At 47.4% G+C, this 27,153-nt stretch overlaps 1 protein-coding gene across 1 annotated transcript; it reads left to right on the top strand.

The window, feature by feature from the left end:
* Positions 1-17,584: 17,584 nt before the first annotated feature.
* Positions 17,585-22,969, top strand: LOC130474686 (trafficking regulator of GLUT4 1-like). Its single transcript, XM_056846383.1, has 2 exons — positions 17,585-17,902; positions 22,817-22,969. The coding sequence occupies exons 1-2, from the start codon at positions 17,585-17,587 to the stop codon at positions 22,967-22,969; spliced, it is 471 nt and encodes a 156-aa protein (XP_056702361.1).
* Positions 22,970-27,153: the final 4,184 nt, after the last annotated feature.

Genomic DNA, 27,153 nt, shown 5'->3' with positions numbered 1-27,153 from the left:
CCAGACTCACCCAGTCCAACTCCCTGCACAATGCAGGAAATTCACAACTACCCCCTCCTCCCACACTCCCAGTGACCTCCATGCCCAGAAGATAGCAAAAAACAAAAAACAAAAAAACCCACCCTCCTGGATCCCTGACCAATCTGGCCTGGAGGAAAATTGCTTCCTGACCCCAATCTGGTGATCAGCACTACCCTGGGCAAGCAAGGAAAGGTCACAAGAGCCAAACTCTGAGTGGGATTTGGGTTGCAGTTTGGGCACTCGGTCTCTAAAAGGTTCGCCATCACTGCCCTACTCCATAACCAGAAGATGGGGAGGGGGAAACCCATCCAGGATCCCTGACCAATCTGGCCTGGAGGAAAGTTGCTTCCTGACCCCAAAGTAGCGATCGGCACTGCTCTGGGCATGCAAGAAAGGGCCACGAGAGCCAAACACTGATGCAAACCTTCTTGCCTTCCCTCTCATGATCTGCCTAAGTTCGGAGAATCAGCATTGCTAGCAGATGGCCATCTAGCCTCTGCTTAAAAACTTCCAAAGGAGAGCCTGAGGAACACTCATGAAGCAATCTGAATCACACCATTGGCTCATCAAAATCAGTACTGTCTCAGGTGAAGCTCTTTTACATCATCTCCTACCTATTCCTTTTAATGGGCGATGTCGGGGACTGAACCTGGGACCTTCTGCAGGCCAAGCAAAGGCTCTTCCACTGAGCCGCAGGCATTCTCTTATTCTGCAGTGTGCCTGCTTTCGGGCTGTGCAATGCCCAGTGGATTGTGTACTCAGACATTAGGGACATGGGTGAAGGGTGGGGGTGTGGCCCTACCGTCGCTGTGGGAGCAGGAAATAAGATGATATATGTGCCATGAAGAGTACTTCGTTCTTATGCTTCTGCATAAGCAAGACTAAATGTCAAGTGATGCAAAGTAGGTTTGAGTATCTGATAGCTGGAGTGCGAAAGCGTATTCACTGTGTATTCACTGAACAATGGGCATATTCATTCAACAATGCCTCACCAGCCTTCTCAGTCTTTCTTATTGCTGGGACAGGGAAATTGCTCTATCCGGTCGCCAGAGGGCTATATGAAAAGGAAGCAGGCGCAGGAGCAGAGCAGATTGAAGAAGAGCAACCTGCAGCCAGGAGAAGATACCGAGTGTCCGGCTGGGTGTAACAGGAAGAAAGCAAGGAGGGGAAAACTGTACTGAAGGTACAATGAGAGCAGAGAAAGTAAAGTCAGGGAGGAGAGTGAGAACGTTTCGAGACCAGAGACATCCCTTGGAGAGCTGAGAAGTAGACCTTTTTGCCATAGATAACCGGAACAACCAAGGAGATCCACCTAATGCCCAGAACCCACCACTCTACTCTGAGAAACAGCCCTACGATCAGCAACCAAGTCCTGCTGATGGGCCAGCTAACCCTGCCATGCCAACTCAGAACCAGGCTTATTATGCTCCATACGGTGTGGGTCCCAGCCAAAGGGCCATCATCCAACCTCCGCAGCAAACCACCTTCATGGTCTGCATACAACCCACCCATGAACCGGATTACCTGCTGTATTCCATTTTAACCATGATCTTCTGCTGCCTGCCTCTGGGAATTGCAGCTCTGGCTTTCTCAATACAGGTGAGTCTTTTCTTGGTCAGCTACAGGAAGTAGGGATGGAGGAGACATCCCACTTTGGCCATTTATGTGGGGCTGTTTCCCCACGGTCACCCCCGTCGAATCCTCCGGTGCTTTGTTTTGATTATGCATGCAGTTTCCCACTTTCAGGGGTCGCCTCGCTCTCCCTGTGCATTTCTGCACGTTTTGCCTGCGTTTTCTAGATTCCTGCTAAATTAGCATCCAGGAAATATGGCAAAACGGGTGGAAGTGTGTGGGGAGAACAAGGCAACCTCTGACGGTCGGGAAAGGCATGCATTATGAAAACGAACCACCGGAGCAGTTGGCAGAGGGACCGTGAGAGAAGACAGCCCTGCATAAATGGCCTGTGACAGTAAAGAAGGCAAATCAGGGGGCTCAATTTGAATGTGCTGGTTGGGCTTGTTAAGGGCTTCAGCACCTTTGGTTCTCAGTGTCTCATGGGGAATCTCTTCCCATACCAGTCTTAGGAGATCCGAGCTTTTGTAACCGGGTTCTCCCTTGGGTCCAGTCATTTGTGGAAGCAAGACTGGTCTCTTCTAAGTTCAGTTTCTTTTGGGTGGTAACCTTGAGCTACAGATTTCCCTTCTGAAGAACATTCTTTGGGCCCCATCCGTGTTTGTGTTTTCCTTTGACTGTGCCTTCTGCTGTGGTCTCTTTTGGTCCGAGTTGTATTTTTCATCGTCGTCTGCCAGCTTTAATTCTTGTAAGCCCTTTCGGTAATTTCTTTAAAATTGAAAAATGACCGCAATTTGCTAAGGAAAGAAAATGTGAAAGAATGATAAGCAAACTATTTGACAGAGAGTGGGGAAATTTTTGAATCCCCCCTGCTGAGCCCCTTTCCCCATTTTGGGGAGAGGTCAGTTCTATCTACCGATCTGCAGACAACTATTATGTGATTTTAACACTTTCAATGGGAGTATTACTCCTCCATTTATTCAAACGATTTGGGCTATTTTAAATGTATTTAAATTATATTTTAAAGATTTATTAATTTTATTATTCCGGATTTTGTAAGCCACCTTGAGCCTTTGGACTGGGGATAGAAATAATAATAATAAACAAACAAACAAACAAACAAACAAACAAACAAACAAACAAATGGAGCTAGCTGAAGTTTGCTGTGTGTGTGTTAAGTGCCGTCAAGTCACTTCTGTCTCATGGCGATCCTATGAATCAGTGTCCTCCAAAATGCCCTGTCTTTGACAGCCTTGCTCAGGTCTTGCAAATTGAGGGTCATGGCTTCCTTTATAGAGTCGATCCATCTCTTGTTGGGTCTTCCTCTTTTTCTGCTACCTCAACTTTTCCTAGCATGACGGTCTTTTCTAGTGTCTGCTGTGGCATATAAAAACCTGCTCTTCTTCTGCTGCTGCTGGTGGTTTTTGGTAATTTCTTTAAAATTGAGAAGTGACCTAAATTTGCTTAGGAAAGAAAATGTGAAAGAATGATAAACAGTCTATTTCACAGAGAGCAGGGAAATGGAGCTAGCTGAAGCCTGCTGTTGCTTGAAGACAGGTAGAGTTGTATTGGAATACAACCACAGACTCAGGAATGAACGTCAGCATTGGGTATTCTTTCTGTTTGGCCTCTGCTGATGCGGAGTCATTTGCAGCTAGGCAAAAATGTGACCAAATACAGATGTAGATCAAGTGACCACATCTTGTGACCTCTTGGCAATGGGATGGCTTGGGACATTCTATCACACAATAGTTTTACCATTTCATTGATTCAGCATAGGGTAAGGTTGCCAACCTTCAGGTACTGGAAAGTACAACCCAACTACAGAAACGTTGCTGCACGAGCAAAGCTAACAAAAAACAAAGCAGCATGCAGGCTCTATCTAAACGCTGTATTACAAACAATATGTTCTCACAAATATGCCCAAAACAACAAGTGAAAAAGTGAAGGTGAGGTAATTAAAACACCCATACAATGCAACCATCAATCAAGAGCATATTTTTACAAATAGTACTTCTATAGACTGCGTGAATACGGTGATAACATCCGGCTTAAATTAACAACCCTGAAACAACATGCAGGTGCAAATTCGATCCAAGAGGATGGACACAGATTCTAGATATTTCCAGCTTTTCAATGATCTTCTTCAGCTGTCCGTTGTAAGTTGGATGGAACAACAACATCTGGCTGGAGTGGGCTTCCGAGCATGTGCCAAATGCCCTTCCAGGATTGCTAGCTGTGGGTTGGAAAATTCCAGATTTGTGTGTGTGTGTGTGTGTGTGTGTGTGGGGGGGGGTGTGCCTCAGGAAAGCAGGGTTTGTGGAAAGGAGGGAACTCAGAAGGGATATGGTGCCATACAGTACTCCCTCTGAAGTGGTCATTTTTAGGGCTGTCAATTCGGTTCGTCCCGAACTGAAAAATAGCCGAATATCCCCCGATTTGCCAGTTTTCAGTTCAGATGGAACCAAATTTTATAAAAAGGCAGGAAAACGATGAGCCGAATTCGGCAAGTTCGGGGTGTGCTGAATAAATTCAGCTGCTGTGGGGCCCAGGGAGAGAAAGAGACTGTCTGCTTGTGTGTGAGAGAGATCCCCGTGTAGGAAGGGGGTGCGTGTGCACATTCACAACTTTCCACAGCTCTGGGGGGCATTTTTGGAGGTAGAGGTCCCAAAATTTCAGCGTAGCTTCAGGGGACCCTTCTTGCAAGAACCCCCAAGTTTTTTAAAGATTGGGTCAGGGGGTCCTGAGAAATGGGGCCCAGAAAGGGTTCCCCCAAAATTGCCCATTGGAATAAAGCAAATAAGAGCGCATTCGTAGCTTTCCATGGCTCCGGGGGAAGCATTTTTGGAGCTAGAGATCCCAAAATTTCAGCATAGCTTCAGGTTTTTTAAAAGACCGATAATCAAACCACTAGAACATTTCAAAGAGAGAAGGACAAGAGATAAAATAAAACCATCAGAGATGGATCGGCTCATCAACCATTTGAAAAGAAGGCCCCCTGTACAACTTGCCACATTTTGTACTTTGAATTAATAGTGTACAAATTGGGCCTCCGATGACGGTGGAGGGTTCAGAATAGTGTAATGCAGAAGGGCTGACCATTAACCAAGGGAAATCTAAAGTGATGGTGTTTTCTAAATCCAATCACCCAACAAAATATAACTGGCAAATCTATGAGAAACCTGTTGTGCAAGTAATCCAGTTTTGTTACTTAGGAATTCACTTCCAAGTTAATTTGGACAGGAGGGCCCATCTTAGGAATGCTCATGATAGGGCCTTGGTTGCAACAAAGGCCACAATATGTTCTTTTTTTAATAGCAAAGGTGGCTGGTTTGTTCCTGCTGCTATTTCAGTGGTCAGTCCAAAAGTAGGTTGTCAGCTTCTCTATAGAGTAGGGTTGCCAGGTCTGGGTTGGGAAATTTTTGGAGGATTGGGGGTGGAGTAGGGTTGCGAGATCCCTCTTCGCCACCGGCAGGAGGTTTTTGGTGGTTGGAACCTGAGGAGGACGAGGTTTGGGGAGGGACTTCTAGGCCCTAGAGTCCAATTGCCAACGCGGCAATTTTCTCCCGGGGAACTGATCTCAGTCAACTGGAGATCAGTTGTACTAGCAGGAGATCTCCAGCTAGTACCTGGCGGTTGGAAACCTTACTGCAGAGCACGCTGCTGATCTTCCCAATACCTCCAAATCACTACGGTTAAAACCCTGCAGCCTGAATGTAGTCTCCATTAATTTTCTCCATGGGACAGCATAGGATTCAGACTTTAATAGACAGAGGTACCCACTAGCTTCTGAGGTGAATAGACTTTTCAGCCAAAGCCCGAAGGCCCTTCACCATGCCGGTGCTTCCAGAGATTGTAAACCTGGTCCCACCCTTAAAGAAACATTAGCCACACAACAGCATTAGCCACAGAGATCAGTTCACCTGGAGAAAATGGCCGCTTTGGCAATTGGACTCTTCGGTGTTGAACTCTCTCTCCTTCCCAAAGCCCACCCTCCTCAGGCCCCATCCCAAAACCTCCAAGTATTTCCCAACCTGGAGCTGGCAACCCTCGCTAATAGGGTTGCCCGTAAGGTTACACACCTCCAGGTGGTGGCTGGAGATCTCCCGCTATTACAACTGATCTCCAGGCAACAGAGATCAGTTCACCTGGAGAAAATGACCACTTTGGAAGTTGGACTCTATGGCATTATACCCTTGATGTCCCTCCCCTCCCCAAACCCCACCCTCCTCAGGCTCCAACACACCAATCTCCAGGTATTTCTTAACCTAGAGCTGGAGCATTGCTTCTCTCAAAGATTAACTCTTTATTTGCCTATTATTTTAGGTGCTGTGAAACACAGGCAGGATGGTGCTGCAGTCGTCTTGTTTGTGGGCTTCCTAGAGGCCCCTGGTTGGCCACTGTGTGAACAGGCTGCTGGACTTGATGGGCCCTGGTCTGATCCAGCAGGGCTTTTCTTATGTACTTATGATGCCGAAGATATAATTGCAAACTGCAGCCTGGTGGTGATGCTATGGAACGGGCCAGTGGCACTGAAATCACCCAGAATGGGATTAGTCACTGGAAATGAAACATTTTGTCAAGCTGATGAATGATCGGGAGCTGTGAGAGGAAGAAATTTAGCGTCAGCAGCAGAACAACCAATTGGCAGCTCGTTTCCCCGTAGACTGTTGCTGAGGTCATTATAGATGTGTATAATGCATAGGACAGGTTTAGGATTGCCAGCTCCGGACTGGAAAAGACCTGGAGATTGTTGGGGCAGAGCCTGAGGAGGGAGGAGTTTGGGGAAAGGAGGGACTTCAATGGGGCAGAATGCCATAGAATCCATCTTCCAAAGCGGTCATTTTCTCCAGGTGAACTGCTCTGTATCGGCTGGAGATCAGTTGCAGTCCCAGGAGATCGCCAGCGACTACTTGGAGGTTGGCAACCCTAGGCAGGCTGAATATTGAAAGGAATGCCATTTCCCTGGAACAGCTTCCTTAAACTTTTCTGTGAAATCAGACTACAGATAATGACGACTTCTCGGTATATAATCATGCAGGACCAAAGGCATCCTCACTGCATGAGAGTTCTCTTTCGTCTTCCCGAGGATGCTCAAAAGATACTATAATCTGAGACACATCCAAACTGATGATGGCAACGTGGAATGCCAGCACACAGATTACCCCTCAGATTTTAACCCCCGCTACTTGGTCCTGGAATTTTAAATCTTGCTTTTCTTTTCCTTGCATCACCTGAAGCTATGGGCACTTTCACACCGCCCAAATAATTGTCAGACTCAGAGATTTGTCCTCAGTGTCCCTTCAAGCAAAACTCGCTCAGGCAAGACTCTGAAACAGGTTAGGCTTTATTAGGGGTCAAGATAGACAAAGTCAGTAGTTGGCTGCCAGCTTAGCAGAAGAAGGCGACTAATGGCGAATAGGATTACAATACAAGGTTAAAATATATTGCATGTTGTCACGCAGTCCAGTAGAAACCATGATAAGCGTTCTCGGGGTAGAAAGTCATAACAATGTATAACAAGGCGTAGCAAGAGTGCAGCTGTGAGCTGTGCTAAACAGGATGGACACATACCACACCAGTAGGCAGAGAGATAAACTGTACAGCGCATGAGAACCAAAGGACACATGACTGGGGCATTGTCTAACAGGCCTTGTCAGACAGGCCTGCCATAAAGTCAGGCCAAGATGCAGGGATAGGCTTGACAATAATGCACTTTCAATCCATTTTCAATGCACTTTGAAGGTTGATTTTACTGTGTGAACTGACAAAATCCAAACGATTGTTAAGGTGCAGTGAAAGTGGATTGAAAGTGCAGTATTTGAGTAAAAATGCCCTAAGGCACATAATGTGAACACTCAGGAAGCTACCTGATACTGAATCGCACCATTGGCTCATCAGAACTAGTATGGTCTCAAGTTAAGGTCTTTTACATCACCTCCTACCTATTCCTTTTAATGGGTGATGTCGGGGATTGAACCTGGGACCTTCTGCATGCCAGGCAAACGCTCTTCCACTGAGTCGCAGGCCTTCACTTTTTCTGCAGTGTGCCTGATTTCGGGCTGTGCAATGCTTGGTAGATTGTGTACTCAGACATGCGGGACATGGGAGAAGGGTGAGGGTGTGGCCCTACCTTCGCTGGGGAAGCAGGAAATAAGAGCATATATGTGACATGAAGAGTACTTTGTTCTTTGCAAGTGGTGTGCTTCTGCATAAGCAAGACTAAATCTCGAGCATTGCAAAGTAAGGTTGAGTGTCTGATAGCCGGAGTGCGAAAAGCAGAGCTTCCATTTCTTTGGCAGAAGGGCAATTTTCTCCTTCTTCCAGGGAGGATCACACCTTTTGTTAGTCTGCCTGTCGGGCGTATTCATTGCACAATGCCTCACCCTCCCACCCTCTCAGTCTTCTTTATGGCTGGGACGAGGAAGTTGGTCTAGGCAGTCTCCAGAGGTCTATATAAAAAAGAAGCAGGCGCAGGAGCAGGGCAGATTGGAGAAGACCCACCTGCAGCCAGGAGAAGATACAGAGCGTACAGCTGGGTGTAAGAGGAAGGAAGCAAGAAGGAGGGGAAAGCTGCATTGAAGGTTCAACAGGAGCAGAGAAAGTAAAGTCAGTGAGGAGAGGGAGAAGGTTTCGAGACCAGAGACTCCCCTTGCTGAGCTGAGAAGGAGACCTTTTCGCCATGGACAACTGGAACAACCAAGGAGGTCCACCTTCTGCCCAGAACCCACCACCCTACTCTGAGAAACATCCCTACCATCAGCAACCACCTCCAGTGGATGGGCCTGCAAACCCCGCCATGCCAACTCAGTACCAGGCTTATTATGCTTCATACGGGGTAGTGGCCAGCCAAGGGGCCATCATCCAACCTCCGCAGCAGACCACCTTCATCGTCCCCGTGCAACCCACCCACGAACCGGATTACCTGGTGTATTCCATCTTAACCATGATCTTCTGCTGCCTGCCTCTGGGAATTGCAGCCCTGGTTTTCTCTATACAGGTGAGTCTTTTCTTGCTCAGCTACAGGAAGTAGGGATGGGGTCACCATCACACGTTGGCCATTTATGCAGGGCTGTTTCCCCCACAGTCACCCCCACCGACTCCTCCGGTGCTTCGTTTTTATTATGCATGCCGTCAGAGGTTGCCTCGCTCTCCCTGTGCGTTTCCACACATTTTGCCCCCATTTTCTAGATTCTCGCTAAATCAGCGTCCGGAAAACAAGGGCAAACTGCGCGGAAACGTGGTGGGAGAGCGAGGCGACCTCTGACGGTCGGGAAAGGCATGCATCATGAAAACGAAGCACCCGAATGGTCGGCAAGGGTGACCTTGAGGGAAACAGCCCTGCACAAATGGCCTGTGACAGAAAGGAAGGCAAATCAGGGGGCTTTATTTGAATGTTTTGGTCCGTCTTGTTAAGGCTTTCAGCACCTTTGGTTTTCAGTGTCTCATGGAGAATCTCTTCCCATACCAGTCTTAGGAAATCTGAGCTTTTGTAACTGGGTTTTGCCTTGGGTCCAGTCATTTGTGGGAATAAGACTGGCCTCTTCTCAGAGCAGTTTCTTTTGGGTTTTATTCCTTTATTTATTTGTATTTCTAGCCCGCCCTTCCCCGGTGAGGCCGGGCTGTAGCCTTGAGCTACACATTTCCCTTCTCATGAATATTCTTTTGACTGTGCCTTCAGAAACGAAACAACGGCCTTCTGTTGAAGTCTCTTTTGGTCCGAGTTTTATTTTTCATCATTGTCTGCCAGCTTTAAGTCTTGTAAGCTTTTTTGGTGATTTCTTTAAAATTGAAAAGTGACCTAAATTTGCTTAGGAAAGGAAATGCGAAAGAATGATAAGCAGTCTATTTGACAGAGAGCGGGGAAATGGTGCTAGCTGTGGCTAGAAGACAGAATTTTATTGGAGTACAACCACAGACTCGTGAACTGAATGTCTGCTTTGGGTGTTTGTTCTGTTTGGCCAGTGTGGTGTAGTGGTTAAGAGTGGTGGTTTGGAACGGTAGACTCTAATCTGGAGAACCGGGTTTGATTCCCCACTCCTCCACATGAGCCGTGGAGGCTAATCTGGTGAACTGGGTTGGTTTCCCCACTCCTCCACATGAAGGCAGCTGGGTGACCTTGGGCTAGTCACAGCTCTCTTAGAGCTCTCTCAGCCCCACCTACCTCACAGGGTGTTTTTTGTGGGGAGGGGAAGGGAATGTGATTATAAGCTGGTTTGAGTCTTCCGTAAGTGGCAGAGTTAATCGGCATATAAAACCCAACTCTTCTTCTTCTCTTGGCGACTGGATGGCTTGGGACATTCTATCACACAACAGTTTTACCATTTTTTTGATTCAGTGTAGGGTGATGTTTTCCATTGGGCAAGACATTAGAGTTTGCTGCAGTGATCCCCAAGATGGTGCGCAAGGACTCCATGTTGCCAGTACCCAATCTAATAGCCAATCTTGGCTTTCCTCTCCCTCAATGGAGAAGGAAGTACTTCCGAAGAGACCAGAAGGCAGAAGAACAAGAAGAGTTCATTTTTATATGCCAACTTTCTCTACCACTTAAGGAAGAATCAAACCAGCCTACAATCTCCTTTCTTTCCCCTCTCCACAACAGACACCCCAAAAGGTAGATGGGGCTGAGAGAGCTCCAAGAGAGCTGTGATTAGCCCAAGGTCACCCAGCTGCCTTCATGTGTAGGAGTGAGGAAACCAACCCGGTTCACCAGATTAGTGTCTGCCGCACATGTGGAGGAGTGGGGAATCAAACCCGGTTCTCCAGATTAAAATCCACTGCTCCAAACCACCGCTCTTAACCACACCACACTGGCTCTCTCAAAGTATTCTCCTTTGTGTGAAGCACCAATGAAGAAAAAGTCACCTCCAAGATGCCCCAGATGTGTCGAATGAAGGGAGCTTTGGCTCTTGAAAGCTCCTACCCTGAAAATCTTGTTGTTTTTAAGAAACCACTGGACTCAAATCTCGCTGTTCTACTTCAGACCAACGCGGCTACCCTCTGAAACTGTCTGCTGTATCACATTCCCCCACTCCCCGTGATCCTTTAGACTGAAGAGGCACATTACATCAGTCTTTTTGACGTGATGGGGCTTAAACCACTGGGCGTATGATTTCTGTTTGGGAAACGGTTGCTCGGTACGATTTCCCCCTAGACTGCTCTTTCAGTACTTACTGGGAAATCCAAATGGGTACTCCTGTTTGAGATGTTGCTGGGCCCTGAAGCTAAGGATGGCACGAGAGAGACAGGCTGACTGCCATGAAAACCAGCAGCCCTGTAATTCCGTCGCTCCCTGTGACATGCAATGCAACAGAACATGCGATGTGGCATCACAGTGCTTTGCGTTTCCTGAGGCCTGCTGCAATTCATTGGCTGCTGCCTGCAGTCTCAAGGGAATGCATAGAAGAAGAAGAGTTGGTTTTTATATGCCGACTTTCTCTGCCACTTAAGGCAGAATCAAACCGGCTTACAATCACCTTCCCTTCCCCTCCCCACAACAGACACCCTGTGAGGTAGGGGAGGCTGAGAGAGAATGACTTGCCCAAGGTCACCCAGCCGGCTTCATGTGTAGGAGTGGGGAAACCATCTGCCGTTCATGTGGGGGAGTGGGGAATCAAACCCGGTTCTCCAGATCAGACTCCACCGCTCCAAACCACCCTTCTTAACCACTACACCATAATAGGTAGGGTCACCAGCCTCCAGGTGGTGGCTGGAGATCTCCTGGGATTACAACCGATATCCAGGTGACAGAGATCAGTTCACTTGGAGAAAATGGCAGCTTTGGAAGGTGGACTCTATGGCACTATACCCTCTTGAAGTCCCTCTCTTCTCCAAATCCCACCCTCCTCAGGCTCTACCCCCCATGTCTCCAGGTATTTCCCAACCCACAGCTGGCAACCCTAATAATAAAGTCCCAAATGTAGACAGTCTGTCCCAATATGAATTTCTGTAACACGGAGTGCTGCTGTAAGACTCCCTACGTCACGCCTTTGATCATGTAGGACTGGGGGTTCACTAGGGTTTCTCTCTTTCTCAAGGCTGTTTCATCGTCCGTGTGCAGCATGCACCGTAGTAAAAATCACAGCCAGAAGTTATATCAACAATATGACAAGCCACCGGTTTAAGCTTTGTTTCGCTGGTGATTGCTCCATCAGATTAATAATTTCTACATCCGACCACCATTTTGTGGTTCAAACATGCAAATGTTTGGCTGTATTAAATACAGCCTTGAGAAAGAGAGAAAGAGACATTATTGGTCAGTCGCCATCAGCTGACTACGGAGAAGCCCAATGCTTGTTCAACACAGAGGATCGCAGCAAGTGAATGTGTTGCTGTAGAGACTTGTGTGATTCTGATGAACAGTAATTTGATCCTGTCTCTTTATAGTTACTTGATAAGCTTTTGTTAGTTGTAATATTACAAGGTTACTTTGTTTACAATGATGATTCTGTAAGTTGGGAATATTTGTCTATGTGAGCATAAGAAAAATAATTTATAAAAATAACAAAAGGAATTTTTGTGGCTGCGTGTTGAAATACTGTGTGATAACAGGAGATTTAGCCAACCACCTGGAAGCTGGCAACCCTAACCGAAACCTGCAGAGAGACATTAGATTCTCTTTTGTCCATATTTTTGTGGAAGATCACAGAGATGCCAAGTTGCGTAGCTAATGTTTCTTTAAAGGTGGAACTAGGTTTACAATCTCTGAAAGCACTGGCATGGTTAAGGGCCTTCGGGCTTTGGCTGAAAATTCTGTTTACCACAGAAGCTAGTCAGTACCTCTATCTATTAAACCAGCTGGTTTCTCTCCCTCCGCCTTACCGCCACTCAGCTGTTTGGCGGGGGTGTGGGCTTTCTATTTTGCTTTGCCTCAGAAACTTCTCTGGTGCTCCAGCCTGCGAGCTTTCTTTGCCATACTCAGCCCGGTGTCCCAGGTTCCTCAGGTAGCTTTCTGGCTGCTTTCCCCCATGGTTTCTTGTGAGTAGCGCTACTGTAGCACTACTCATAAGAAACTGCAGGGAAAAGTGGCTGGGGAGGAAAGCTGCCTGAGAAACCTGGGACACCGGGCAGAGCGCGGCAAAGAAAGCTCGCATGCTGGGGCTCCAGGGAAGCCGTGGAGATGCGGCAAAGCAAAAAAGAAAGCCTGCACCCCCGCCAAACAGCTGAGTGGCGGCAGGGCAAGTGGAGCAAAACCGGCTGGTTGGAAACTTAAGATAGGAACAGGAGGAGGCAGGGAAAGCCTCACACCAGCAGTTCCAGTTACACAGTAAGTGACATCATCCCATAGATGACACTGGTCACTCCTCGTCTCTTCCCCCACCTACTTTCGCCCATCGACCAGCTGAGAGTCAGCGGGCAGCAGCAGTGATGGGCACTAGATTGCCTGCCATAAGCGGGCAGTTGGCAACCCTAGTAATAGGCATGTGTGACAAACAACGAGTTAATCTTTGAGAGAAGCAATGTTCCAAAGTTTCGCTTCATCCAGAAGCATAGTCATAAAGTTTGTAGGGCGGGGGAGTGAAATCAGCTGGTTGGAAACTTAAGTTGAGAACAGGAGGGGGCAGGGAAAGCCTCACGCTGGCACTTCCGATTACACTGTAAGTGACGTCATCACATAGATGACGCTGGTTGCCGCCCCACCTCTGCCTCCCTAAATCTCCTGCCGGTGGCAAGGTGGGACCTGCCAACCCTACTTATTACATTAGGTGCTGTGATACACAGGCAGGATGCTGCTGCAGTTGTCTTGCTTGGGGACTTCCTAGTGGCACCTGGTTATATAGAATATATATAATTCTAAATTTTATATATATATAATTGCAAACAGCAGTCTGGTGGTGGTGCTATGGAATTGGTCCGTGGCACTGCTTTCACCAAGAATGGGATTCATCACCGGAAATGAAACATCTTTTTAAGCTGATCAATTGGTAGCTGTGAGAGGAAGAAATTTAGCTGCAGCAGCAGGACAACCAGTTGGCAGCTGGTTTTCCTGTAAACTTTTGCTTAGGAAATTATAGATGTGTATAATGCATAGGGCAGGCTTAGGGTTGTCAGCTCCGGGATGGAGAAGACCAGGATATTTTGGGGGCGGAGCCTGAGGAGGGAGGAGTGTGGGGAGGGGAGGGACTTCAATGGGGTATAATGCCATAGAATCCAGTTCAGCTGGAGTTCAGCTGTAATCCCAGGAGATCACCAGCAACTACCTGGAGGTTGGCAACCCTAGGCAGGTTGAATATTGAAAAGAATGCAATTTCCCTGGAATGTCTCGCTTAAACCTTCTCTGTGAAACCCCACAATAGATAATGACGACTTCTAGGTACATAGTCATCCGGGACCAAATGTATCCTCACTGCATGAGATTTCTCTTTGTTCTACCTGAGGACGCTCAAAAGATACTATCGTCTGAGAAATATCCAAATTGATGATGGCAAAGTGGAATGACAGCCTGGCACACTCCACCCTTCTAGATTACCCTACGTATTTGAACCCCCATTGTTGGGTCCTGGAATTCTAAATCTTGTTTTCCTTTTCCTTGAATCAACTGAAGCTGAGGTAGATAGAATCATAGAATCACAGAGTTGGAAGGGACCACCAGAGTCATCTAGTCCAACCCCCTGCACAATACAGGGAATTCACAACTCCCCCCCCCCCCGTGACCCTACTCCAGTGGTGGTGAACCTATGGCACACAGAGCCCTCTCTGTGGGTACGCGCGCCGTCGCCACGCGCACCTGAGGGCATTTCTCACATCACCCGTCCCTCTGCCCAACAGCCCAATGGGAGCGCTTCCTGCCTCCCCTGTCTGGAGTAAGGCATGTCAAGGAAATGGGACCCCCCCCCAATTCCTTGTTGCTGAAAAATCTTTGGTCCAGGCCTTCGGTTTCACTGGGGAAATCAAACTGCAAGACATTCCAGGATGCGGCTCAATTAACATTGCTAAAAAATGCAATTGCTTCCCCCATCTGCTGGACCACTTGTTGTCATAATAACAAATGGTCCTGCAATTAACTCTTATCCTGCCTCAGGGAACCCCGGGTGATCTGCTCTGTAAGCATTTGTCACCTTGGTATTTTCTGTTGCAAGCCGGATGTCATCAATCTTCGGTCAGTTGGCATCTCCGGAATCTTAGTGAGGTTTGAACTCCCCCCCCCCCCGCTGAGTTCCTGGAAAATAAAAGAGGAACACACACAACTGTGCCTGTGGTGATCTGGACACGAGGACAGCATGTCGGATACCATCAATCCATCTGATTCCTGGGGCAGGGATATGCCAAATGCAACTCTTGGAACATTTATTGAATGCTGAACTGATGTGCATCATTGCTTTTGGAATGGGTAACGTTTTTGTAACTTGCTACGCTTATGCCAAACTCTTGAACCTAAGAATCCTACTGTGTAGCTAGCTGCTTAAAAGCTTTGTTGTTTTGATTTGCTTTTGCTTCATGAATCCTTTGAATTTTGTAATGAGCACAAACCTTTTGAATAAATCCATAAAATATACTTTTGGTTGTGGTGTCTGACTTTGCTGGCTTCAAGTCCTAACTCTAAGTGCCTTGTTGTTTGGGGTCAGCCTACCAAACCCCAAACCAAACCCTTTGCTTTTGTAGTCTCCCCTTGCTGGGCTTCCTACCCGGCAAGGTGAGCGTTACGTGTTAATTTGGCACCAGCAGGCAGGGGCTGCCCTTATCTTCTGCCTGGGGCTAAACTGGTTGAAAAGGGCTGGTGGCAGACTACTGGCTGAGCTCAGGGGATTCCTGTGCTCAGCATTTTGTTTAAAAGTGTCTCTTTGGCCACCTTAAGAGAGAAACTGGGAGTGGAGGCTCCTGCGTTTTCCTCTACAAGGCGGGTGGCTCACATGCGGCGTGAAGGTGTGGTGCGGACGGCAACCTGTTGAGTCTGTGGTGAAGGTGATACCCGTGGTGGGGTTGGAGAGGAGCTAGGTTGGAGGGGAGCAGAGCTCACAACGTGGCATAGCTGGAGGGGAGCAGAGCACTCGGGCCACAATACGGGCTTTGCGGCGCCAGCCCTGCATGTGCCACTGGCCCTGCCTTGTTGCCCGCTGGAGGCTTATCTGTAAGAACGTCACACAAAACTAATTTTTATATGACCTTAAAGGTAAACCACAGAATTGCTTCTCCAATCCTATTGGAAAAGAAGTGCATGCAGAATTTCACATAGCTGTGAGTGTTCATGAAATACAGCATGGTGCAGCCATCCAACTAGGATACTGCTGGCTTAATAAAAAAATAAATGCAATCTTGCACTGTATTACTATTATTGGCAGTATTTATATTTCACTTTTCTAACTGCTCCCTATCCCTAAGGGGCTCACAATGTAAAAAGAAGCAAAAGAACACCAGCAGACAGCCACCAGAAAAGACACTGCTGGGGTGCGGACCAGTTACTCTCCCTCTGCTCAATAAAAGAGGAACACCCACTTACCCAGCATGTAATTAACCTGTGGAACTCCTTGCCACAGGATGTGGTGATGGCATTTAGCCTAGATGCCTTTAGGAGGGGATTGGACAAATTTCTGGAGGAGAAGTCCATCACCTGTTACTAGCCCTGATGGGTATGTGCTACCTCCTTATTATAGATGTGGGCCACTGTGAGATACAGAAGCTGGACTAGATTGTTCAAAAGCATGCCAAATGCAAACTTTTACCTTTCAATAAAAAGTTGTTTGTATCATTGAAAGCTCTGTTATTGTGTTTTTCTTTTAAGACAAAAGATGTTAATGTATGAGTTGTTTTTTCTAAACTAAAACCTCAGTATTCAGGTTAAATTGCCGTGTTGGCACTTGGCGATAAATAAGTAGGTTTTGGGTTGCAGTCTGGGCACTCGGTCTCTAAAAGGTTTGCCATCACTGCCCTACTCCATAATCAGAAGATGGGGAGGGGGAAACCCATCCAGGATCCCTGGCCATTCTGGCTTGTAGGAAAATTGCTTCCTGAACCCAAAGTGGTGATCGGCACTACCCTGGGCATGCAAGAAAGGCCCAGGAGAGCCAAACACTGATGCAAACCTTCCTGCCCTCCCTCTCATGATATGCCTAAATTCACAGAATCAGCATCGCTGTCAGATGGCTATCTAGCCTCTGCTTAAAAACCTCCAAAGAAGGAGAGCCCACCATCTCCTGAGGAAGCCTGTTCCCCTGAGGAACACTCATGAAGCTACCTGGCTTCTGAATCCCACCATTGGTTCATCAAAGTTAGTCCTGTCGTAGGTTAAGGTCTTTTACAACACTTCCGACCTATTCCTTTTAATGGGCAATGTTGGGGATTAAACCTGGGACCTTCTGCATGCCAGGCAAAGGCTCTTCCACTGAGTCTTCCACTGAGCCTTCACTTTTTCTGCAGTGTGCCTGATTTCGGGCTGTGTAATGCCCGGTAGATTGTGTACTCAGACATTAGGGACATTGGTGAAGGGTGAGGGTGTGGCCCTATCTTAGCTGGGGGAGCAGGAAATAAGAGGATATGTGTGCAATGAAGAGTACTTTGTTCTTTCCAAATGGTGTGCTTCTGCATAAGCAAGACTAAATCTTGAGTGTTGCAAAGTAAATTTGAATGCCTGATAGCCGGAGTGCGAAAAGCAGGGCTTCCATTTTTTAGGCATAAGGGCAATTTTCTCCTTCTTCCCGGGACGATCACACCTTTTGTCAGTCTGCCTGTCGGGCGTATTCATTGCATAGTGCCTCGCCCTCCCGCTCTCTCAGTCTTCCTTATTGCTGGCACGAGGAAGCTGCTCTAGGCAGTCTCCAGAGGGCTATATAAAAAGGAAGCAGGCGCAGGAGGAGGGCAGATTGGAGAAGACCCACCTGCAGCCAGGAGAAGATACCAAGTGTTCAGCTGGGTGTAACAGGAAGAAAGTAAGAAGGAGGGGAAAGCTGCATTGAAGGCTGCAACAAGAGCAGAGAAAGTAAAGTCAGGGAGGAGAGGGAGAAGGTTTCGAGACCAGAGACTCCCCTTGCTGAGCTGAGAAGGAGGCCTTTTCACCATGGACAGCGGGAACAACCAAGGAGGTCCACCTTCTGCCCATAACCTACCACCCTACTCTGAGAAACATCCCTACCATCAGCAACCACTTCCAGCGGATTGGCCTGCAAACCCTGGCATGCCAACTCAGTACCAGGCTTATTATCCTCCATATGGGGCAGTGCCCGGCCAAGGGGCCGTCATCCAACCTCCTCAGCAGACCACCTTCATGGCACGCGTACAGCCCACCCACGAACCGGATTACCTGGTGTATTCCATCTTAACCATGATCTTCTGCTGCCTGCCTCTGGGAATTGCAGCCCTGGTTTTCTCAATACAGGTGAGTCTTTTCTTGCTCAGCTACAGGAAGCAGGGATGGGGTCACCATCACACTTTGGCCATTTATGCAGGGATGTTTCCCCCACAGTCACCCCCACCAACTCCTCCGGTGCTTTGTTTCGATTATGCATGCCGTTCCCCACCGTCAAGGGTGGCCTCGCTCTCCTGTTTGCCCACGTTTTCTAGATTCTCGCTAAATCAGTATCTGGGAAACATGGCAAAACACATGGACATGCGCGGGGACATCGAGGTGACCTCTGACAGTCAGGAAAGGCATGCATAATCAAAACGAAGCACTGGAGCAGTTGGCAGGGTGACCGCGAGGGAAGACAGCCCTGCATCAATGGCCTGTGACAGTAAAGAAGGCAAATCAGGGGGCTCAATTTGAATGTGCTGGTCTGTCTTGTTAAGGCCTTCAGCACCTTTGGTTTTCAGTGTCTCATGGGGAATCTCTTCCCATACCAGTCTTAGGAAATCCGAGCTTTTGTAACCGGGTTCTCCCTTGGGTCCAGTCATTTGTGGAAGCTAGACTGGTCTGTTCTAAGAGCAGTTTCTTTTGGGTGGTAACCTTGAGCTACAGATTTTCCTTCTGAAGAAGATTCTTTCAGCCTCATCCGTGTTTGTGTTTTCCTTTGACTGTGCCTTCTGCCTGGTCTCTTTTGGTCCGAGTTTTATTTTTCATTGTCGTCTGCCAGCTTTAATTCCTGTAAGCCATTTTGGTGATTTATTTAAAATTCAAAAGTGACCTAAATTTGCTTAGGAAAGAAAATGCGAAAGAATGATAAGAAGTCTATTTGACAGAGAGCGGAGAAATGGAGCTAGCTGAAGTCTACTGTGGCTTGAAGACAGCGTTGTGTTGTAGTACAACCACAGACTCATGAATTGAACATCTGTTTTGGGTGTTTGTTCTGTTTGGCCAGCGTGGTGTGGTGGTGGACTCTAATCTGGAGAACCGGGTTTGATTCCCCACTCCTCCATATGAGCAGTGGAGGCTAATCTGGTGAACCCGGTTGGTTTCCCCACTCCTCCACTTGAAGCCAGCTGGGTTATTTTGGGCTAGTCAAAGTTCTCAGTGTTCTCTCAGCCCCACCTACCTCACGGGGTGTTTGTTGTAAGATGGGGAAGGTCATTGCAATCCGGTTTGAGTCTTCTGTAAGTGGCAGAGAAAGTTGGCATATAAAAACCAACTCTTCTTCTTTGCTGATGTGGAGTCATTTGCAGTTAGGTGAAAATATGACCAAATGCCGATATAGACCAAGTGACCACATCATGTGACCATCTGGCAATGGGATGGCTTGAGACATTCTATAACACAACAGTTTCACCGTTTCCTTTAGGGCTGTCGATTCGGTTTGTTCCGAACCAAAAAACCACCGAATTTCCCCCGATTCGGCGGTTTCCGGTTCGGAGGAACCAAATTCAAAAAAGGCGGGAAATGGGGGGAGCCAAATTTGCTGACTTCGGGGGTTTGGTGAATAAATTCGGCAAATTCAGGGTTCGGCTCCCCCCGCGCGCCTTCACTGGGCTTCCCTGAAGGTGCGCGGGGGGCCCTTTAAACAGATCTGTGCCTCCTGGCCGGGAGGCACAAATCTGTTCCACACACCCCTGCGCGCCTTCAGGGAGCTTCCCTGAAGGCGCGCGGGGACCCCTTTAAACAGATCTGCGCCTCCCAGCTGGGGGCACAGATCTGTTTAAAGTCCCCCCCATGCCTTCACGGAGCTTCCCTGAAGGCGCGCGGGGGGCCCTTTAAACAGATGTGTGCCTCCCGGCTGGGAGGCACAGATCTGTTCCACACACCCCTACGCGCCTTCAGGGGGCTTCCAGCTGGGAGGCACAGATCTGTTTAAAGGCCCCCCCACGCGGAAGTGGGGGCCCATGGGGGGGCAAATTTTCCCCAAACTCCGGATCTCGCCCGAATTTCGGGGATCCAAAGCGGGGCAGTTCAGACTTCGGCACGGCCCGAATTGAAAAGGGCTGAATTTAGCTGAAGCCGAACTGTACCAATTTTTTTTTCAACAGCCCTAATTTCCTTGATTCAGCGTAGGGTGATGTTTTCCATTGGGCAGGACATTAGAGTTCATTGCAGTGACCCCCCAACAGTGTGCCCATGGGCTCCAAGCTAATAGCCAATCTTGGGCTTTCCTTCCCCTCAGTGGAGAAGAAAGTACTTCCAAAGAGCCTAGAAGGTATTATTTTCTGTGAGAAGCACCAACGAAGGAAATGTCACCTCCAGGATGCCCCTGATTTATCTGACGAAGGGAGTTTTGGCATAGCATCATAAGTAGCATTGCCAGCCTCCAGCTCCCTCTTTGCCACTGGCGGAAGTTTTTTTGGGTTGAACCTGAGGAGGGCGGGGTTTGGGGAGGGAAGGGAGTTCAATGCCATAGAGTCCACTTGCCAAAGTGGCCATTTTCTCCAGGTGAATGGATCTGTGTCGACTGGAGATCGGTTGTAATAGCAGGAGATCTCCAGCTAGTACCTGGAGGCTGGTGATGATGATGATGTGTATTAGGGCTGTTGAATTAAAAAAAATTCGGTATAGTTCGGATTCAGCTGAATTCGGCCCATTTAGATTCGGGATATGCCGAAGTCAGAACTCTCCCGCTTCGGGTCCGTGCAATTCAGCAGGAATTCAAAGTTCGGGAAAAAAATTCAGCCGAATAAAGCCATTAAAAACACAACCACGCCTTTCCGCGGCTCTGGGGGGGCATTTTTGGGGGAAGAGGTCCCAAACTTTCAGTGGAGCTTCAAAGGACGCGTCTTGAAAGACCCCCCAAGTTTTGTAAAGATTGGGCCAGGGGGGGGTGAGATATGGGCCCCGAAAGGGGTCCCCCACCCTTAATGTGCATCTCTGAGCAGAGCTTGCCGCCCACGTACAAAGCTCCCAGCCCCGACAAACAGCTGAGAAGTTTGCAAAGCATTGCAACACCTTTGCAACTGTGCAAAGCAACACCTGACACCTGGGAGTTTGCAAACCATGGAAAGAGACAGAGGCAGCTAGCTATGCATAATGAGTAGGAGAGGTGGAATTTCCCCTTTTGCATGGGACTCCAAATGCATTCTTTAAGTCACCATTTGAAAACAAGTTTTGAGCAAGCATCCAAATAGACCTAACCGCTCTTATGAATGAGGGAAAACCTGAAGACACACAACTGAAACCCCCCCTCAAACCAGGGAGAGAGAGACTCGAGGGGGAACACACACCCCAGGCAGAACCGGCAAAAGCCCCCTTTGGCTTCCCCCCAACCCACAGAAACTGCTCCCTCCCCCCACACACACAGACTCTGCTTCCCCCCCCACACACACACAGGAGAAAAATTATAGATTAAAGCCCCCAAAGGGGTCTTACTGTGGCTGTCTTCTGTTCCATCAGGAGGAGGACTGGGGAGGACTTGTAATCCAAGACGATTCCAATTAGGCATGGGACGTTTTGCTCTGGAGATGCATACAGGATCAGCTGATCCATTCATCCCAATAGGGGAAAGGGGAAAGCCCATATCTCGGGACCCCCTGACCCAATGTTTACAAAACTTGGGTGGTCTCTTAAGAAGGCTTGTCTGAAGCTCCAGCTCAAAGTTTGGGATCTGCACCCCCCAAAATGCGCCCCCTACAGCCATGGAAAGAGAAAAGGGGGGAGCCCATATCTCGGGACCCCCTGACCCATTGTTTATAAAACTTGGGTGGTCTCTTAAGAAGGCTTGTCTAAATCTCTGCTGAAACTTTGGGGTCTGTATCCCAAAAAATACGCCCCCTGCAGCCACAGAAAGGAGCGAATGTGCACAAGCACCCCCCCCCCCACACACGAGGATTTCCCTCTCTCTCTCTCTCCCCGGCTGGGCCGCACATCAGCTGATTCCTCCAGTACTCAATCCTGACTGATTGGCCAGAAGAAGACCCAGCTTGGCCACCGATTGGCCGGGGGAGGAGAATGCTGCTTACTGACGGTTATGCTGTTTACTGACTCCCCGAATTGGCCGGATTTATTCGTGAACTCCCGAACTCGCTGAATTCGCCCCCCCTTTTCCTGCCATTTTTGAGTTCGGTTCGTCCCGAACTAAAAACCACTGAATCAGGGGAAATTCTACTGTTTTTCAGTTCGGGCCGAACCGAATCAACAGCCCTAATGTGTATATAGTTAACTTTGCAATTTATAACCAGGCTGAAGAAGCCACTTTTGTGGCGAAAGCGCTGTTACATATCCGGAAAGGCGTTTCCTCCCTTTTGCCTGTCTGCCCAAGAGCCTAGCAGCAAGCCAAGCCGACTGTTGGACCTTGTTCCTTTACTATGAACTTTATGAAGATTACAACTGTTTGCTATTGCGTTCGCTTGCTTGCAATATTTTTGCTTGTTCTGTAGTTAATGTTGCTTGCTCTTGTTGTTAATTTTCATTGTGCGCAACTTTGTAACCGTCATTCACCTCGTTCTTGTTACACTGTCATGTTGATTGTTTGATTTTGATTACATTAGTACCATTGTTTGCAGAGCCAACTACTGTTTGTTATTGCAACAGTACCTGGAGGCTGGCTACCCTAGGTTTTACCCTGCATTTTTGAGCCGGCTGAATTGTGCTTCAGGGCATGTGCCAAATGCCCTGCTAGGATGGCCAGCTCTGGGTTGGAAAATTCCTGCAGATTTGGGGGGTGGAGCCTAAGGAGTCTGGGGTTTGTGGAAAGGAGGGAACTCAGAAGGGATATAGTACCATACAGTACTCCCTCTGAAGTGGTCATTTTCTCCAGGGGAACTGATCTCAGAACATTTCCTTGGACCATAAGGTTTGAGTCCATGGCAAAAAGATTCTTTCTTAGACAACACAGCGTTCTACCACTGCTCAGAAAAACCTGCTGCCCACGCCAGAGATGTCTGTCAGTCACATTTTTTCACTTGTTTAATTCTTTCTCTTTTCCTTCCTCCACAGACTCGAGATGCTAACCATGATGGAGATGGCATCGCAGCTAAGCGGAACTCCAGGAAGGCACTGATCTTCGCAAGCTGTGCCCTTGGCTTGGGGCTTTTGTGGATTATTGTAGTCATTGTCTTAGTGGTGATAGCCAATAATATGGTCGATTAAGTAGGGTTGCCAGCCTCCAGGTACTAGCTGGAGATCTCCTGCTATTACAGCTGATCTCCAGCTGATAGAGATCAGTTCGCCTAGAGAAAATGGCCGCTTTGGCAATTGGACTCTATGGCATTGAAGTCCCTCCCCTCCCCAAACCCCACCCTCCTCAGGCTCCACCCCCAAATCCTCCCGCCGGTTGTGAAGAGGGACCTGGCAACCCTATCTATTAAGTATCTATGAGGACACATACAAAGTGTCTGTCTACTAAACCACCGCCTTCTTTGTTCTGTTTATCATCAGTATACAATGAACGAGCAATATAAAATATAAACATTCTTTCAATTTTCACCAGACTGTTTTGTGCCCTTGTGGTACATAATTTGAGAATTGCAAGCTGATTTCCCCCCCTCTTGTGACCGCTGGTCGTTGCAAAACGGGAAAACTTTTTTTTAAAAAGACCCATAATCAAACCACAAGAACACTTCAAAAAGAGAAGGAAAAAAATCACCAGAGATAGACCGGCTGATCAACCATTCAAAAAGATGGCCCGCTGTACACCTTTCCGCATTTTGTACTTTGAATTAATAGTGTAAAAATTGGCAAAAACAATGAGACATTGAAACATTAAATCATTGCTGGGCTCATATCCAAACTCAGCATTTAAGTCTTATTTTATATTACTCTAACAATACAATCTTTCAAGATTAAGTATTTTCCCCGCATTTTCAACCTTATTTGCTGTAGTAATCTTTCCCATACTGTCATTGAACTAAATCTTTCAAAGAACCTATGATTTTTTCTTTTATCAAAGATATAAAAATAGCTTTTAATCTAAAAATATCTATCATAAAAAGGTTTCCCTTTCTGTATGTGGTATGCAGACATGAGGGACATTGGTAAATGTCTTTTGTCGAGAACCCTCCTTATATATATAAATCACATGTCAGCATTAATATAATACAAAAAGTAAAAAGCTTATTTATATAATCCATATAACTCACCATTGTAGTAATTATGATTAGGTAACTTTAATTCCTTCTGCACTTGTCAGGCACCAGTTTTGTGACTAGGTGACCTCAATTTGCTCTGTATACGTTCCTCAGCTATTGGGTATGTTTATTTTGGCTTTTCATTTCATTTTATTTCATAGAGGACAAATGTATTTAATTTTATAAGTTAGCTGCAGGACTGTTTTTATATGTATTATAGACAGGTGTCTTGCCTATTTGCCACATAAAGATTTCTTCCCGATTGAGGAAACCTGTAAAGGTGAAATGGGCGTAGTACAGGAAACCCATCTCGTGAGATCCCGTGGCGTCTTTCTTGCATAATTGTGAATACAGCTTTGACACCACTTGGATGTACATCTCTGACAGCAAATGGACATTGTTATCAGTATAACTTTGAATTGTTGTCACCATTGTATCCACTCTATATATGTTATTCACAAGTTGTGCATTGCTTTGTAATGAACAACTCTTGAGACTCCTGTACATGTTAAAAAAAGTTTATTACAACTTGGTTATATATAACACAGATTATTGAAATATTATTGCATCAATTTAATTACAACATTTAACCATCATTGCTGTTTGTGTTTGCAAAACCTCTAGGTGGTGGCTGGAGATCTCCCTCTATTACAACGGATCTACTTCTGCTGATAGAGAGAAAATTGCCACTTTGGTAATTGGACTCTATGGCATTTAAGTCCCTTCCCTCCCCAAACCCTTTCCTCCTCAGGCTCCGCCCCCAAATCTCCAGGTATTTCCCAACCCGGAGCTGGCAACCCTTGTCACCATAAGTCAGTTGTGACTTGACGGCGCATACATACATTACCAGGATCCTCACTTTCAGAGCTGAGGTGGATCTAGGGTTGCCAAGCAGGTGGTTATGGTGGGCAATTGCCCGCCAATCCACCTGACTGCTCCAGAGCGGTGAATATGTGCACAATGCAATTACATCACTTCTGGGTTTACCCCTGGAAGTGCTGCATCACCATGGCCGCCTGCTAAAACCTCCTGCTGATCGAGAGGGGGGACCTGGCAACCCTAGGTGGATCTCAACTGTTTGAACTGCTTTATATTTGTTAAACTATCCATAAGAACATAAGAACAGCCCTGCTGGATCAGACCAAGGCCCATCAAGTCCAGCAGTCTGTTCACGCAGGGGCCAACCAGGTGCCTCTAGGAAGCCCCCAAACAAGACGACTGCAGCAGCATTATCCTGCCTGTGTTCCACAGCACCTAAGATAATAGGCATGCTCCTCTGATCCTGGAGATAATAGGTACGCATCATGACTAGTATCCATTTATCCTGGGGCAGGGAGTTCCACAATTTAACTATGTGTTGTGTGAAAAAATACTTCTTTTTATCTGTTTTGAATCTGTCACCCTCCAGTTTCAACAGATGACCTCACATTCTAGTATTATGGGAGAGGGAGAAAAACTATCCATCCCTTGCCTTCTCCCATGGCTCAAGATTTTTTGCAAATTCAAATTTCAAACATACAAAAAACAATTAAACCCCCCATCTTTATGCTGAATCAGCTGACTGATCCCTCTAGCTCAGCCTTGGCTGTTCTGATTGGCAGTGGCTCTCCAGGGCCTCAGAGTAAATAAAACAATTTGCTATTGGAAACCCTTTTAGTGGAGATGTCAGGGATTGAACCTGGGGCTTTCTGCAGGCCAAATAAGTTCATTACCAATGAGGACTGTGGCTCAGTGGCAAAGCATCTGCTCGGCATGTGGAATGTCCCAGGTTCAATCCTCTGGAAAGGACCAGGTAGGAGGTAATGTGAAAGACCTCCGCCTGAGGCCCTGGAGAGCTGCTGCCAGTCTGAGTGGACAGGATTGACCTTAATGGACCATAGGTCTGATTCAGTATCAGGCAGCTCCATGTGTGTTCATGTGTGAGCTAGGGCTCATTCCTAGGTAGCATCTTCTCCATCAGGGCACTTGTCCACCAAAACTGATGCCAGAATCAAACCCTGCCCCAAGCGAGGGGCTATGGCTCCGTGATAGAGCATCTGCCTGGCATGCAGAAAGGCCCAGGTTCAATCCCCAGCATCTCCAGCTAAAAGGATCAGGTGGTCGGTGATGTGAAAAATCTTCGCCTGAGACCCCAGAAAGCCGCTGCCAGTTTGAGTAGTAGGGTCGTGCAAAAAACAAACAAACAAACAAACAAACAAACAACAAAAAACCACCAGTAAATTTCGAGTTCAGTTTATAGGGCCTGATTTTTTTTTGTAAACCCGAAATAAGCCGAATACCCATACCAGAGAGCCAGCGTGGTGTAGTGGTTAAGAATGATGATTTGGAGCGGTGGAGTCTGATCTGGAGAACCAGGTTTGATTCTCCATGTGAGACTTCAGTACCTCGTTGCATTTCTCTCCTAAGGAACTTTACTCCAGACATAATCGTGAGTTAAAAAGTTTTATTAGAGAAAGCCAGCGGGTTCAGTAGGTCCATTGAGACATAAGGCTAGAATGCAGACATGGGGAAACACCAGTACATTTAAAGGATTCATACAATAGGATTGATTAGTTTCAGGACATAATACAAAAGGGGCGAGTTGAGGCAGAGTTGCCTTGATGGTTTAGGTATAAGGAAACAATACAGAAGGTAACAGCCGGTAACTATTCACAGGAGAAACCATACATGAAACCAATGAATGAAACCAATGTGTGAAATAGATAGGTGATTGCCAGGGCTCCCAGGCATTGTTCCGCGGGCCCTGGTGACTCAGTAACGATTAGCCGGGCAGGTCTCCATTGAGGTGTAGATGCCGGGGGGGGGGGATGGGCAGAGGCCGAAAGCCAGGAAGCCTTAGCTGACATTTCGCCTCCCCAAAGACCTCTCCCCGGGATCTCTCGGTCTGGTGGGATAATTACGGTGGAATTCAGCTATCAGGGTGGGGGCATTCACATGTACAGTGGATACCCATTTGTCATGGCTAGAGTTCAGATGTTTACAGTGTACCAGGTATTCCAGCTGGCCTCTCCGTGCCCTGGAATCTAAGACCTTGGAGATTTCGAAATGCTGTTCCCCTTGAACCATGATTGGGGTTGCCACAGTGGGTTCGGGGTGCCACTCAGGGGCCGGCACAAAGGGTTTCAACAAACTCATGTGGAATACCGGGTGTACCCCCTGCAAGGTTTTAGGCAGATCCAACTCTACTGTGACTTCATTGATAACCCG

Source organism: Euleptes europaea, chromosome 3 (assembly GCF_029931775.1).
Source record: "Euleptes europaea isolate rEulEur1 chromosome 3, rEulEur1.hap1, whole genome shotgun sequence".
NCBI classification, from domain to species: Eukaryota; Metazoa; Chordata; class Lepidosauria; order Squamata; family Sphaerodactylidae; genus Euleptes; species Euleptes europaea.
Note: the sequence above shows the minus strand (reverse complement) of the source record. Positions and strands in the feature narration are given on the sequence as shown.

Coding starts and splice junctions, on each gene's coding strand:
- LOC130474686 (XM_056846383.1), top strand. CDS start 17,585: ATGGACAGCGGGAACAACCAAGGAGGTCCACCTTCTGCCCATAACCTA. Junction 17,903..22,816: donor CCCTGGTTTTCTCAATACAG/GTGAGTCTTTTC, acceptor CTTCCTCCACAG/ACTCGAGATGCTAACCATGA.